General features: G+C 40.0%; 2 protein-coding genes across 2 annotated transcripts; both read left to right on the plus strand.

Annotated features, from left to right (window-relative positions):
- Window positions 1–39: 39 nt before the first annotated feature.
- Window positions 40–2,188, plus strand: LOC126803815 (zinc finger BED domain-containing protein RICESLEEPER 2-like). Its single transcript, XM_050531547.1, has 4 exons — window positions 40–1,617; window positions 1,704–1,775; window positions 1,857–2,016; window positions 2,097–2,188. Exons 1-4 carry the CDS (start codon window positions 40–42, stop codon window positions 2,186–2,188), a joined length of 1,902 nt encoding a protein of 633 aa, XP_050387504.1.
- A 12,037-nt stretch (window positions 2,189–14,225) lies between these two features.
- On the plus strand, window positions 14,226–16,534 carry LOC126802295 (hypersensitive-induced response protein 4). The gene is made up of 5 exons (XM_050529905.1): window positions 14,226–14,510; window positions 14,720–14,840; window positions 14,936–15,027; window positions 15,362–15,458; window positions 15,882–16,534. Exons 1-5 carry the CDS (start codon window positions 14,316–14,318, stop codon window positions 16,250–16,252), a joined length of 876 nt encoding a protein of 291 aa, XP_050385862.1. The 5' UTR covers window positions 14,226–14,315; the 3' UTR covers window positions 16,253–16,534.
- Window positions 16,535–17,146: the final 612 nt, after the last annotated feature.

Consider the following 17,146-nt stretch of genomic DNA (forward strand, 5'->3'; position numbering starts at 1 on the left):
TATTTTACTCTTACAACTGTCTATACTTTGGATTTGTAGATGAGTGTGAATGATGAGTCTCAGAATCTGTCCATGAATGAAGAAGTAGGAGTTAGTTTACCAAGCAGTAATGAAGTGCGAGGTATGGCAGCTAGGAAGAAGAGGGCAAGGACATCTGTGGTTTGGACAACGTTTGAGGATTTTGATGAGGGTCCCGATCAAGGGAGACGTGCCAAATGCAAAAAGTGCGGAACTATACTCAAATGTGACTCAGGAACAGGTACGGGTAGCATGTTGCGTCACCATAATAAATGTAGTATTAGTGATGTTGTCTCACCACAGTCTTCCACACGTTCTGATTCGTTTAGTATTGATAGATTCAGAGAGTTGGTGATTGAGGCAATTGTTAGACATGATTTGCCATTCAATTTTGTTGAGTATGAGGGCATTAGAGATGTGTTTCAATATATATCTCCTCAACTTACACTCCCTAGTAGAAACACTGTTAAGGCTCATGTCTTGAAGACGTATGATAGTGAAAAAGTGAAGCTTAAGAATTTGTTGAGTTCAGCTAAAGGAAGAATTAGTTTGACTGCTGATTTGTGGACCTCTGTAGTTACTGATGGGTATTTAACTATTACTGCACACTTTGTGAATTCAGAATGGAGATTAGAAAAAAGAATTATTAATTTTTGTCATATGCCTCCTCCTCACAATGGTGTTGCATTAGCTGATAAGGTATTTACCTTGATTGGAGAGTGGGGAATTGAAGAGAAGTTGTTTTCAATTACCTTAGATAATGCAACAGCCAATGACTCTTTTGTTGAGAAGCTAAAGATGAGGTTGAATTTCATAGGCTTGCTTTTAGTAGATGGCAAATTTTTTCATGTCAGATGTTGTGCACACATCTTGAATTTGATAGTTCAAGATGGACTGAAAGAGATTCACCCATCTGTCACAAAGATACGAGAAGGCATCAAGTATATAAAGGGTTCAGAAGTTAGAAAACAAAGGTTTCTACAATATGTTTCACAAGTTGATTTGGGAGGAAGCAGAAGGGGATTGAGACAAGATATGCCAACAAGGTGGAATTCAACCTATTTGATGCTTGATGGTGCTCTCTACTATCGTAGTGCATTGATGAACTTGGCAGTAAGTGACAGTTCTTTCAAGTGGTGTCCTTCAGATGAGGAGTGGGACAAGATTGAGAAGATAAATAAGTTTCTAGGGGAATTTTATGAAGTAACAGTGTTGTTTTCTGGAACAAAGTACCCTACATCAAACTTATTTTTCCCGAAGGTGTTAGTTGTTCAGCACAGTATACAAGAAGCCATTGCAAGTGAAGATTCTTTTCTAAGCCGGATGGGAAAAGAGATGGATTTGAAGTTTAAGAAATATTGGTCAGATTATAGCCTGATTTTGGGGATTGCAGTGGTGATGGATCCTCGGTTTAAGATGGAGTTTGTTGAATGGGCTTATGAAAAGCTCTATGGTCGAGAATCTTCACAATTGAAGGTTTTTACTGACACTCTATCTTCTTTGTTTGGTGCCTACAAAGAAACCTCCACTCACCAAAGTTCTAGTTACCATATTCATGAGAGCTCGTCTCAAATACAAGGGAAGCCTTGTATACTTCAGGTAACTAATTAATTTAATTATTTTGAGACTATTCTTGGTTAGTATGATTTTCTTAGAGTATTAAACGCCAAATTGCTCTATTGCAGGAATTTGATGCCCGTTACAAGAGCGGTCAGAATTCGAGTTTGAAGACTGAACTGAACAAGTATTTGGATGAAGTAAGACTCGATAATTTGGTAGACTTGGATGTACTTGCTTGGTGGAAGATGGAGCGACACTGATACCCAATCCTGTCTCAGATGGCTCGTGATGTGTTGACTATTCCTGTCTCCACTGTTGCATCTGAGTCGGCTTTTAGCATTGGTGGTCGAGTTCTAGATGAGTATCGGAGCTCTTTGTTGCCTGAGACAGTACAAGCTTTGTTATGTACTCGGGATTGGATTTTCGGGAAGAAGAAAGGTAAATAGAAAATAATTTAGTTTGATTTCACTAGTTTGACTTTTATGTTATATTTATAATTATTATTTATAATATTTCAGAAAAGAAGATGGTTGAGGTGGACGATTTTTCCGAAGACATATTGGGTTTGAGAATGCATGATCGAATAGAGGAAGAAGAGAGCTTCACTTGAAAGAAAACATGGCATTGATGTGAAATATGGGGATAAGACATATTAGTTTGCAGTTTATTTTTCATGTTCTCAATTAGTTTGTTGTTGCACTTATAAATAGGCACTTATAAATAGGCACTTGAATTTGAACAAGGTTAATTGCAATTCTCAATTAGTTTGTTGTTGCACTTATAAATAGGCACTTAAATTCGAACAAGGTTAATTGCAATGTATCTTACATATTTTCAATTAGTTTGATGTTGCACGTAAAAATATGTACTTGAATTCGAACAAGTAGCACAATTTATAATGTTATTTTGATTATTTCTATGAGACCATTAGGGATGAATCTTTAAAAAATTGAGGACTCCAAAATAATAAAAAAATCATAAATAAATAAAAAAATTATTCTCAAAGAATTGTTAGAATTATAGAAAGAATTTAAAAAAATAAAAAAAATCAAATTATGTCGAATTTCTAAAAAAAAAAAAATTCGCGGGTTGACGGGTTCCAACGGGTAGCACGGAAACCCGTCGTGCTTAACCCGCTTAACCCGTTAACATAAACGGGTTTTTAGCGTGCCAGCCCGTTAAGAGCACGGCCCGCCAAAAACACGCACGAGCCCGCCCAATTGCCAGGTCTAGCTACATTATTGGGCACCTTCATTCTACCGTGTCTCATGTAGTGTTGTTATCGTAGATGAATTTGAGCGAGAGAAATGAGAAGGATTCGTTGTTATTTGGTAAATGGATGTATTCTTACGTACGAGTAAGACTGGATAGAGTATGGAGTGGCATTGGTGTGTTTTGTACGTGCCCATATTTTGTGTATTAATTTCATGTAGCATGCATGATAATGTACAAGCTCAAATGGTACATGAAACTTTATGTGACTTCTATGTATTTTGGTTCATGTATAATTGCATATGCATGAAAGCACATCGATCACGAAACTAGAAGCTTTCAATGGTATGTTTTGGAGTTTTAGTTTGGCATACTTGACTAATTTCTTCTCAATTTTTTTTTCACTACAAGGGCAATATTCTTTCCATGGTAATATGTTGTTGGAGGTTAAAAAGAAGGAATTTTTTAGTCTTCCGGGAGAACCACGTAGTAATGTTCAATGATACTCTATTTCAATCACCATTTGACACTTAGAATTTAATTATAAAATTATATTTAAATTATTTTATCAAAAACTATTTTGGGTTTCTTTCTAAACTCTAAACCATATACTCTAAAACCTTAAACCCGAAATTCGAGTTCAATATTATCAATACTTATAAAAGTCATTTCACAAATAATAAAAATATGTAAAATTATAATTAATAAATTCATGTGTCAAAATATAACATGTGAGGAGGACCACTTGACATTGTCACGTGGTTCTCCGGGAGCACTAAAAAAATTTCATTAAAAAGACCCAAAATTCCTATTTATCAATATGATTTTGTTTAGTTAAAAAGAAAAGTGCCCACTACTCAAAATCTTCATACTTTCACTAAAAATTATAAATTTTCATGCTCTTGTTTGCACACCGATGAATCACGATTTTTCAAATTTCCTATATACTATTTCCCAATCCACTATTCATCAGCTAATGAATAGTGTCGGCTCTAGACGAGCCATTTTTGGCATTCCCATTTTCTCCTCTCTTCAACACTTAATTTCGGCTCAACCTTCCGTCATTTTCTCATAAAGTGATAAAACTTGTACTTAATAAAATACATGAACTTTGATTCTTTCAAAGCATTGTTCAAAACTAAGGCCTGATCGCTAGAAGCATGTCCACAGTCAGCTAATGCTTAGCGAGTTTTTCGAACTTTGGGTATATACAGTTCACTAAAACAAAGGTGTCTAACTCGTCTAGACGGCATGATTGGCACCTAAGTGCTAGAACGATGCCACCGCCCAACTATCGCCTAGCGGATTTTGTGACCTTGTTTTGCTTCAAAGTGAGAAAATTATCTCTCTTTTTTTAATGTAGAAGAATTTCGAATTCTATTTCTATTTAGAGAAAATTTTAAGAAAGAGATAAAAGCCACTGAGAATTAAGGTGAATTTACTAACTAAATCAGCGTAATGGTGTCTGAGGTTATAATATATATCTTAAGTTTACACACAGTTAGAAACACCGTTAGTGTCATGTAATTATATATTTATTGGAAGGGCTATTCAGAACTTGACCATCTCTTCATCTCCGGCCACCCTTCATTTGAATTGTTCAATCCTATGATTCCTATCTCTTTTCTCTTCCTCCCCGGCCCGTCCGAGCCACCATCCTCCATTATTCAATCATTAATATTTAAAAACCCCAAACTAATTTTCCTCTTCCTCTCTTTCACCAAAAACCCGAGAAGTCATGAACCCAGGAAACTTTTGTGTTTTCTTCCTCCTCTTCCTCTCTTGCAACTTTGACCTGGTAACAGGTTCGATCTCCACTTCGGCAACCCAAATGCAGCCATGTGTGTCTTAAGATAGAGAGCTTCAATTCAATCGAGGCTGCCAACCCGATTGACTAAGATACTCACTTGGAGAGTCGGAAACAATGATGAAAATGGCCAGACATTCGACAAGAGAATCATAGCCCAAATATTATTTAAGTACTAGAGAGTGTAAGAAGAGATGAATTCGTTCTTATATATTTTGAGTGGGTTATGGCGGCTTAACCGAGAGTCATGATCATGTGGTAATGGGGGCAATGGTGGACTGGAAAAGATAAGTTGTTGATACTGGGTGGGAGGATATGATTACTGGGATTCTGGGAATAGGGAAACTTTTGTGTGTATTGCAAGTTTGCAACAATCATCTTGAAGATGCGATTTTGCCCTTAGCAATTAGACGGGAAACATTCAAATTAACGGACCAATTGGCACTATGTACTGAATTTAGGGCGAGTTTGTAACCTCATGCACCATTGTGATTGTCTAAGAAGTAAAGCCATCTTAATTCTCAATGACTCAAACCTAATGTACTCTTATTAAAATTTTGCCTTTGTTGGAGGATGAAATATTCGTGTATTATTGAATGATATGGGGGCCTATATATAGGCATTACAAAACCACAATCCCGTAGGATTCGGAGTCCTAATCTATTACAGAGATGCTAATCTATCTCCTAACAGGAAACCTATTAGGCTAAGACACACACAAGGGTAGAATAGTAATTCTCCCGGAACATTCCCCCTTGTGTCGCATGCCTAGGTTGCATGGTGCACACATCGTTGCCTCGGTAAAAACCTTGTCAAGCAAAACAAAAACCTCTTGGGTAAAAACAAAAGCTTGATCGAAGGGAAAAAGAGCACAACGCACCGTCTACATTTGATAGCATCATGTGAGGTAGACTCCCCCTGAAGTCTACGAAACAACTCCCCCTGATTAGTGCCATAATCATGGAGTACAAAGAACAACGTATACAACGTTCATTACATGCTTCTCAAACGTAGTCTTGGGCCAATGATTAATCATTAATCTAGCCACACATCCTTGGATCATTCATGCTATACTTAGCCAAACTTAGATCTTAGGAAACAAGATTGCATAACAACTCAAAACAAGAGTTTGCAATGAAAATCAGATTCTCGGATAAAATGACATTCACTCACTTAAACGGCCATAACTTCTTCGTCAAAATAGGTATCAGCGAACCGTAAAATGTTCTGAAAAGTAGACACCCGTGGATTTCCAGTGACATAAGGTTCACAACCTCATCCGACCGGAGCAGTTCACAATGCTCTGTCGAATTTGACTGACTTGCAAATTTCCGGACAGAACTGTCCTATTTTGCTAAAACGGCCATAACTCACTCAATATGATAGCTATGAACGAATGGTTGGCGTCCCTGGAAAGTAGACACATAGACCTTTCCAACGGTACCAATTTCACCATATTTCATCGAGTGAGCTGTCCTGTAGGTCTCGTTGAAGTTGACCTACGAAACTGGACAGATTCTGATTTGTCACATTCAATGTGTCTTTCACAAAAGAACGGGGGAATAGACCAATGAAGGACTGATTTTGGTCCAAAACGGAACCGTACGCATCCTCTACGCTACCAGTGTCGACTGCTACACCAAGGCATACGTTGATGTTGCTGGAGCTGCTGGCGGCGTTGGTGTGGATAGGATTTGTGTTGGTTCACTAAGTGTATAACTAAACCCATGTCAAAGAAGCAATGCAAGTCCAATGACAATGCATAGGCGCATAGTTAATCACGTCATAATGAAGGCAATAGTGTCCCAACAACACTAGCATGCATGAATGTATAGCTCATTGAATCTCTTCATCATCTATACTTAGACGGAATAGAGAATCAAGAATTAGCTTCATATGAACACATATGGGTATGAGTTCTTGCAACCGATTGTACTACGTTCTCTCGAACGTCGCAATCTGATTACATAAGCTCTCCGTGGTCTGGAGGCATTTAAAGTCCCTCGGGCACTCTCATATCTGCGTCAAGATCCCTTTACAGATATGCAATGACCACTATCATATGCTGCAAATCAGTTTTCATGGACACTACTACTGATCAAGTAGCGGAAAGCAATTATGTCCATAACGAGAGAATATAACTCATCGTAGTCAATACTAGGATAATGAGACAATATTTGCGCCATAAGTCCTGCGTATATCGCATGACTTCATCTTTCTCATTACACTTACGAACAACGACCAACATAACAAGTCTAGTTCAGCATGTATTGATTCTTTCCACTTCGGTCAAGTTGCTCATCGTTGATGCTTTACAACGGAATAAGAGCATAAGCGAATACATCATCAATCATGGGAGATCAATACATTAAACACACGCGCGCGTTGTATACGATTAATTCGTGAGAGTTCTATTCTTCTCTAATATCAACAAAATGAGTCTGTAGCGTCCCACAGAAACTTAGTTGATACACATGTTTAGAGGATATCTCTTGATGATGGGCGAAATACTTGTGCCTACGCACTTCGCTTCTTTCTAGATTTGATTCTAGAGAATAATGGTCTCCCCCTCATCTAGGCAGGAGCCAAGACCGAAGCTATGACCCTTACTAGTCCATCTTTGCGTTTGCCGCCCCTGTTTTGTGGTGCAATGCCACGGGCGCCGACAACACCACAGCGTACGATGGTGCCATCGCCGGCTTCCTTCCCACTGTCAGAGATGGTGCCAACGATGCTAGGACCAGGTCATATGAAATTCTCTCATATTTTGAGAGTTCCAACCTTACCGGCACATCACAGCATTTATGTGCGATCTCGTCACTTTCGCAATATCGGTAAAGTCATTGAGCATCGAATGTTTGACTTTCTGGAGGTCGATAATGCGTTGCACATTTACTCACTTTGAGTAGTGCGGGATCTTAATGAGACATAGTGCCACACCACGTCAATTCCTGGCGTTAAAACCAGAATGGGAGCATTCCATATCTCCCCCTAACGACGGGAAATATGTCTCATCAAAGTGACCGTCTGCTAATATCGCAGGATAGAGATCAACGGTTGTAGATTGGAAATAGCGGACAAGTGTTGGTGATTCATAAATCATAACCAACCAGAATACTTAATCGTTTCAAGTAGACCCATTGAGATAACTACAATAGAGGCACATAAATAACTTTAACCAAATAGGCGTTTAAGGAAAAGAACGTTGGGATCGTATCCAGTAACCATCTGGTACGCACTAAACGCTTGGCAAGTTGTGGGTCTGAAACGAATAAGTGTCGCTGCATGCAACATCATTACATATCTCCATGCAAAAATCGGCAGGTTAGTACCCATAACCAAGTCCGAGCTCTGCTAGATCGTGCGGTGAATGAACATGAGGAATAATATGTTCAACGACGATCCTAGTAGATATGCAAAACGAAATCATCAAAGTCGTGGAGGTGAACTCTCCAATGGTATCCATTCAAATAGATTTGAGAGGATAGGAAGGGTGGTGAGCCCTTAGTATGATGATCATAGCTAAAAACTTTAGCGAATGCAGCGTTTCTTGTGGAAAGCAAAGCGACGTGTGACCAACGCGTCGATGCTCTTAACCTATGCCATAAAAATACCGAAAAATGTCCGTATTCGGTTGGATAGGGTCCACTAATGTCACCTTAAATACTTTGTAAGAATGGAATGTTCTCGGTTGGAGCCTTAGCAAATAAGGACTTCCTTGAAATCTAGCAAAAGACCAAGCTTTGCAAAATGAGCGATTGACATAAGAGATTGTCATGGAGGCATTAGAAGACACGGGAGGCATCACAAGCTCCTGTGAAGGAGGGGATGCCGCCACCGACGGCCTTAATGCCATGGAGCCGCCGAAATAGGCAGGCTCGGCCTCACCGTGCATGGCACGGATAGGCTCGGCCTCACCGTGTGGAGCATGGGTGAGGTGGTCCTCCAATCGCTTCGTGAACATGAAAAATAGATGATAATGTGAATTTCAAAGAACTCGAATCATCATATCTTGTTCAAAATGACCAAAAAACGATCATGTCAAAACCGAGAAGACAGTAAAACCGAACCCATGATTCAAAGAATCTTGAGTTACATAAAGCTACTGCTGCAGGCAAGCAAAACGATGTCTACAGGCTAACAAAGCTACTGTCGAAGCTTGAAAAAGATACTGTCAATGAAATCTGACAGATTTATTCCTCTCCATTCTTAACACAAATATCAAGATGAAAATCCATCATTGGCATGTATGGCCTTTAAAACTTAGCAAGGCACGAAGATATAGAACACAATCTCCGCACGAGATCCGTAAAACAACTACCTGCGCCGTAGGACAGTGTGGGTGGTTACGCAATTAGCAAGACACTCGATTTCACGGCGGGACATTCTCAAAATGAAGATTAAGAGAGTCAACGACGCGGTGAACTTCTCTACACAATACGCCGTAGGATATTGTAAGAGAGGGGATTGAAACAAATGGCAATCCCATCGAATGTATCACATGGCAATAGAACTACATTCTTCAACTTAAGAGTTGGAAAAACATGGTATTAGAGCAGTTGAATACCAAACAATTTGGGTGGTAAAGACCATCCAATTGGTGCGGGTGGTCACCAATAATAATAAAATCATTTGAGCTATGAAACGACTTGGAGAAAACCGGAAAATTAACCGGAAAACCATGTCAAAATAACTCAAAACCGGGTGAAATTTGGACTCGGAAAACGTGGCAGTAAAAACTGCTGGAAATATGCCGGAAAAATGACGAGAAACGACGAAAAAAAAAACGTCGGAAAAACTCGTCGGAAGCCGGCGGCACCGATTGCCGGAAATCCGGCCGGCGGTGGCCGGACCTGGCCGGTATGGAGGCCGTAACTTCAGGTCCGACAGGGAACGCCGTCCGGAACAGGATGGCGGTGCCGGAAACGCCGGAATATGGCCGGAAGGCGGCGAATACGCCGGTAAAACGTCAAAAAACGTTCCGGAAACGCCGGAACAATAACCGGGAAAAACGACGTCAATTTTGACGTTCCGAGGTCCGTTTTCTAAATTTCAAAGTCCAAAATCACAATGTAGTGCTATTGGGGTCCCATGTAACCCAAAAGCGGCCAATTTAAAAACCACGTGAGTTGCAAACGTTGACCATGCATGCTAAGCCAAGGCAAATAAAATTCTCACGAGTCCAAGAAAGACGAGAATTTTTATAGAATATGCCAATATTTAATACAACACAAACAAGCTTCCAATTCCAGTAGACGACTTAGGATAAAGTCGAGCAATAATCATGGCAATGCCAACGTCATACTTGAAAAATAGTAAGCAGAAAACATAGTCAAAATAGATTGACTAATCAAAAGTCCGTAGCAACAAAATCTTGCATATCGGATTGGGCGGAGCTTTAGCCTGAGGCTCAAAAATGTGCTTACTTGAGAATGGAAGAATGTTACGTTTCCATCTCCAAAATTCCCTCCAGAAATAGATACATGTGCCAAAAATGACATGTGTTTCTTTGATGTGGAGTATACATCAAGGTTAACTCTGATAATACAACGTCATAGACGTTCATTAAATCACTGTTAAGTGTGTCCCATAGAATTCTTTATTTTTGGGATCTTTTGTCAGCAAATAGTGCTGCATCAGAGTAATGAATCAACTCAAATAAATGAGTACGTAGACCTTGGGATTATCGTTTATAGACATGAGTTTAAGAAAACTCAAACATTCAAATAACAGTCGCGATGGCGACGCATCCATAAGAAACGAGGGTTGTATAGGTTTCGAATAATCGAAACTATTCAAGTATGTAACCGGAATTAGAAGGGTTGTGATGTATATGGTCACAAAATAATCGATGCATATCGGCGATTCTCATGATCGCACCCAAAACAGCGGTGCACTCAGGCGACCACACGAAATCGATATCTTCCTTTTTAAATAATAACGTGACTCCCCCAGGACCGTCACACGAAAAACGTCGACCAAGAGGGGAATCATATCCCTCTTAGGTCTCATCGGCGTTATAAGAAAGGCCGGAAAAGAAGACATGAAAAAGGCTAATATCGCCCGATAATTTATATATATATGTTCAAAAGCAGCAACTTTAAGAAAAAACATACTTGTTGGTCTGCCAAATAGACCGCATATAAGTAAATTGCTCTGCAAATCGATCGTCATGCATGAAGTTGCTTGTTGAATTCCTTTTCGATCTTCGTCCGATGACATAAAAATCTTGGGAGGATACGATCGGAATCGTATGTAGATGGCAAAAGTATCGTCCATCTCGGCATGAATGTCATCACCATAGTACGACGAGTGATCACTTTTCCTATGCAAGCACGCGAAACAGAGTTAGAAAACGAAAACGTGCAAATAAATGATTTAATAAGCAATAGGAAAAGAAAAAGGAAAAAAAAAGAGAAATAGTTTAAAGGCCTAAAAGGGTAGAGAAGACGGGAGTAGCTTCTCTTGAGCGAAGAGTTTGCTTGTGCAGTTCGCGTTCATTGCGTATATATGCGGGAGGAGCAATTTTGAATCCTCTGATGCGGGGTTTGTCGGGGAAAAAGATGTTTTTGCGGAGCGAATGCGGAGGATACCCTGCGGGGCTGCGGAGGCTGCGTGCAGGGGCAGCAGGGGGGTCGCAGGGTCTGCAGGGGGGTCGCAGGGGCTGCAGGGCAGGGCAGCGTGCGGGGCTGCGGGGGCAGCGTGCAGGGGCAGCGCGCGGGGCTGCGGGGGCATCGTGCAGGGGCAGCGCGCGGGGCTGCAGGGGCTGCGGGGGCAGCATGCAGGGGCGGCGCGCGGGGCTGCAGGAGCAGCATGCAGGGGCTGCGTGCGGCAGCAGCAATGCGACGGCGGCTGCGATGGGCAGGGGCAGCGGTGCAGCGGCTGCAGGGGCGGCGGTGCCGGCGGAGGAAGAGAAGAAAAAAAAATTCCAAGGGCTCTAAAAGTTCAGGGTTTTAGAGCAACGTGCTGATAACGTGTTGGAGGATGAAATATTCGTGTATTATTGAATGATATGGGGGCCTATATATAGGCATTACAAAACCACAATCCCGTAGGATTCGGAGTCCTAATCTATTACAGAGATGCTAATCTATCTCCTAACAGGAAACCTATTAGGCTAAGACACACACAAGGGTAGAATAGTAATTCTCCCGGAACAGCCTTTTATTTATTAGAACTAGCCTTCATGCCCGAGCTATGCATGTGCAAAAGGTCGCGCTCGCGCGTTAGAATTTGAGTTCTCATCGGGCGTGTTATGTTTTCTAAACGTGAATAAGTTTGGTTTATAATTTACTATTCTAAAAAATTTTAGTCAGTTTCATGAGGGAAAAAAATTGCATACAAAAGTCTCTCATATTTCAAGTCTAATACTTTCGTATAACAAACAAATCGACCATCATGAAAGTCTCTTGTGGGGATAAACTTTCCGTTGCTCAATTGTATAAAAAATTAAATTGTATAAAGAAGCCTTTATCAGCCACAAAAAATAGGCACTAGGCATAATATGCTATACAAATGAATGATGGGAAAAAAATAAGAAACAAATAATCCTGCCTAAATTAGATTATACAGCATGATTATCAATTTATCATACAACAATACACTATAGGCTATAGTCATTCAGCATGATATACTGTAGCTAGAGTTTTTCACAATGCCAGGTTACGTTGTTCATTTTTCGTCTTCAATTACTCTTCATATGAATATGTAAAAGAATTAAAAGTCCAGAGTCAAAACCTCTAAACTAAGATACCATATATTATTTTCCCAATGTGTAAATTCAAAATATACGAATTTGATGCAGTATGTAGTTGTATATTGAAACTTATGGAACTTAAAAGAAAATGCAAAGACGATTGATGGTTGTGTGCTACAAAGGAAAGTGCTAACCTAAAGGTAAGAAAAGTTTAAAATTCAGAAACCAAATCGAAACTGTAGCATTGCCAATCGAGTTGATAGAAATTTACTTCCATGAACTGTGAATTGAAAGAAGAGTAATCTACCCTTTTAACTATAAAGAATTGAACTATGGTCTTCTGAAGTATGATCAAAAGAGTTTTTATCACCATGACATGACGAACAACTACTACGCACTTAAGCGAGTGTGCGACATAAACATACCTCTATATATCACATAACTTATTTGGCCTCATTACAACTGTATACGATTGTAATATTGACTCCTTACACCATAAGCATGACTCATTGCAGTTATACAGTTATACTTGCAATGTCAAAGAATTTGGATACTTTGAAAGACATCAGAAGTACACAAACAGTAACAACAATTTAGTCCTGACAACTATATCAGAGAACTTATTTAGCATCCTCTCCGTACGAAATGCAAACAATAATAAGTTCTTTTCATTCATCTTTTATTTTCCCTCTCACTTTTGTTCTCCTTTCTCTATTCCCTCTCTTCCTCTTATCCCTTGTTCAACTTCTTTCTTCTCATTTTGTCCTCTTCTCTCTCTCTCTTCCCTTTCTTCCTCTTAAAAAAGTTCTTTTCTTCTCTTCCCCCATGTCTGGATTCGTCTATGGTGCAGCGCTGCATACCATACATACCAAATTCAACGGTGGATAGAGGGGGTCTTAAAATGCACGTGAGGTACGTGAAATGTATGAATGATGGATTACAGGCCCTGCACGCATGCAGCGCTGCATCATAGAATTTCCCTGTTCTGTCTCACCTCCCCCACCCTTATGTTATTTCCTCTCCTTCCACTATTCCCAAAAAGTCATACATACCTCCGCATGCCTTCTACATCTATGATTAGTCGATTACTATATTAACTTCTCACACCATAAGAATGACTCATTGTTGTAGTTGCAGCGTCAAAGAATTGGGTTACCAAAAGAAACAACAACAATACACAAACAAAAACAACAAATTTGGTCTGAATACCTTACAGGTATGCGGTTTGTTTGTGTTTCCCCTACTTCAAAAGGCAATTCATTTCCCTAAAAAATTGAAAGAAAACCCATGATATCAAACATACAAAAACCAAATCAATAGATATCAAACCCAAGATACTCGATCACAATTCGACAACCTCACCTTCGTCAAGAGTCAAGACTGATTCTACATTTAATTGATTTTGGGTTCGGTCCAAGCAACCCATATCTATCACCATAACCTCTGACATTATACCTAGCTTCCGTTCTATAGCCTCTCTCGTACTGAGATCCTGTGCAATAGTTTTTTTTTTCTCGCACCCCGCTCCATGTATTAGTCTCCCACGATTTCACAGAAGAGAGAAGTAGATATTTCTGATATATCTTCTAATAGTTTACCATATTACCCCATTGTACATTTTTATTTCTAAATATATTTCAGTCTCTGCATGGGTATTATAGGAAAGTCAAAAAAATAGTGAAGTTATTGACACTAAACTCACGCTTCCGATTATAGTAGTGGAGATATTCGATGAGAAGAAAAATGTTGGGGCTCAAAAATCCTTGGGTTTGATGACGTGGTTACGCGTGCTTAGCCAGGCCTGTCTCCCACAGATCAGAATCAACTTCTGTATTCGGGCCAGCCCAAAAAAGCCCAACCGCGCAAAGCCGGTCATCTCAATCTCGTGACTTAGAAATAGTCATCGTCTCATGACGACGATCATTTTTCTACTCCCAATTCCAATTCATTCTCCCACAGTTCCCAAATCCACACCTAAACCCTAAAACCAGAGAGACCTTGAATTTGAGCTTCACCGAGAACATGGGAAACTCTTGCTGCTGCTTATGCGCGTGCATCGACCAAGCCAGCATCGGCGTCATCGAGAGGTGGGGCCGCTTCCAGCACCTCGCCGAGCCCGGCTTCCACTTCCTCAACCCCTGCGACGGTCAATGGGTCGCCGGAATCCTCTCCACCAGAATCCAATCCCTCGACGTCAAAATCGAGACCAAGACCAAGGTCCCCTCCCTCTTCTTTATCCTCTTCTTCTTATTTACCCCGCTTTTTTTACTGTTTGTGATTATGAAATGTGAGAAAGTTTTTAGGGCGCGGTTTACTGTTTTGTGTTTATGAAATGTGAGAAAAATTAGGGTTTTTGGTTAGTGATTGTTTGTTTTAACATTGGAGAATTGAAATTAGGGTTTTTTTCTGTCGAAATTTTTTGGCAGGATAATGTGTTTGTGCACCTGGTGTGCTGCATTCAGTACCGGGTGGTGAAGCAGCACGCTGATGATGCTTTTTACGAGCTGCAAAACCCGAAGGAGCAGATTCAGGCTTATGTGTTTGATGGTAACGGCATTCTGGATTTTCTTTTACTTGAGGTTTTGGTTTTCGTGTTGGATATCGGTGTGTAATTTAATGGGGTTTGGTTGATGTATTTGTAGTTGTTAGGGCTCTGGTGCCGAGAATGACATTGGATGAAGTGTTTGAACAGAAGGGTGAGGTTGCTAAATCTGTGATGGAGGAACTCGGGAAGGTAAGATTGAATGCTTTGGTTGGTTTCTTGATTTGATTTCCGAGGCTTATTGAATGTGAGTTTTGAGTCCTGAGTGCTATAATTGGTAATAGCAACATATGGCATTATCGCGATCAATATTTACTGTACTTTACCAAAATTTGGTGTTTGTTAATAGTATTAAGAGTACCTTATTGTTCACAATGCCAATGAATTAATAAAGACCTCATTGAAACTGTTGCCTCTTGCTTCATAGTTTGAGCATTGTGTTTTCTTCTTGTATCTGAATTGGAGCATTATAAATGTCACATGATCTTTAGGGCTTATAACATGATATGATGAATTTGTTGATCAGGTTATGAAAGAGTATGGATACAGTATCGAGCACATGCTGATGGTAGACATCATTCCAGATGCTTCTGTACGCAAGGCGATGAATGAAATCAATGCAGGTATGTGTTCTATTCTTTGACTTCATCAGCGTATAATATCAAGTCGTTCTGACAGTTGTTTTTCGGGGCTCGATTCTGAGATAGTGTTATTAAACTTGTATGTTTGGTCAGTTATGTATATTTCTATTTTCTGTGTGGTCTCTTCAAGTGTTTAATGCCCAGCCATCTGAAGAGTGATTCCTGATAACATGTTTGGCTTTTATTTTTAATATGTAGTCTTATACCAGTATGCTATTATTGAAATGCCATTATTTTTTCCTAAGTTTGTCTATAGAAACTCTCTGCCTTCTGTCAGCTCCCACAAGTCAAATTTCTCATTCAGTGGTTTGGTGACATGTATATATGTTACTTTCTTGGAGTCTAGCCTGTAGGCTCAAGTGTGTTTTTATATTTTTACTAAATGGAAAAACATTAATACTGCAGCTCAAAGGCTCCAGCTTGCTAATGTGTACAAAGGGGAGGCCGAGAAGGTGCTTCTGGTCAAAAGGGCAGAAGCTGATGCTGAGGCTAAGTACCTTGGAGGAGTTGGTGTTGCCAGGCAGAGGCAGGCAATCACGGATGGCTTGAGGGAGAACATCTTAAATTTCTCACACAAGGTGGAAGGCACATCATCAAAGGAGGTGATGGATCTTATCATGGTCACACAGTACTTTGATACAATCAAAGACCTGGGAAACAATTCAAAGAACACCACAGTCTTCTTACCTCATGGTCCTGGCCACATCAGAGATATCAGTGATCAGATACGCAATGGGCTCTTGGAGGCATCCAGCGCCAAACTCAATGTTGACTAAATATGCCCATGCCCTTTGTGTAAAGTTACCATCTAAATACCTTTTGGGCTAAACTCAAAGCTACAGAGATATGTTAGGGATTTCATATAGGACCTAGTTATGGCAATCGATCTGTCTAAAGTAAAATTTTGGCCAATGCTGGTTAGGATCAATTCTCAATTACATTTCTTCTGTGATGAGCATGGTCCTTGGTTCCACCATGTGGATGATGCTTTGCAGTCTCATTCTATAGAGCTGTAAATAAGTTTGGTAATTCTTTTTCAGAGCTTCTGTGTTTTCATGATTTTGCATTGATGCTAGCAGCACATACTAATTGATTGCAGGCTTATTGGGTTGTTGAACTGGCCCGAGTAGGATTATTGGGGCTAAACTGTTTCCATGGCCCCTTTATACAGATAGTTTAGCCCTTGATGCAGGAGCATATTTGTAATTTGCCACGATTATCTTCTGCTCATCTTTCATCTGGCAAGGATTATAGACACAATCATCTTCTGCTAATGTAATATGATGAAGCACATCGATGAAAGAAGGGCAAGTGTTAGAGAAATGGGTGACATTCTAGAATTACTGATGTCAAGTCCTAGAGTATAGACCTTATGATAACAAATGAGTGGCATATTTTCCGAAAAAGCTTATACGGTAGGTCGGTAGCGGTTCAAGACTTCAAGTTTACCGCGTTGGGTTATAATATTGTTCATATTAGTATGTAACCAAATAGGAAACATGTGAGTGAATCTTTTTTCCTGTATTCTTAGTCGACATTTCTACTATTATGCTGGAAACCCTAGTAGCCGCTCCCGTTAGGGTTTTGCAAACCCTACCCCTATTTAACCTAGTTCTACCATCCTGCCTCCTCACACATTCATTCTCTTTCATCAATCACCATGACAGCTC

This window comes from Argentina anserina, chromosome 7 (assembly GCF_933775445.1).
Source record: "Argentina anserina chromosome 7, drPotAnse1.1, whole genome shotgun sequence".
NCBI lineage: Eukaryota > Viridiplantae > Streptophyta > Magnoliopsida > Rosales > Rosaceae > Argentina > Argentina anserina.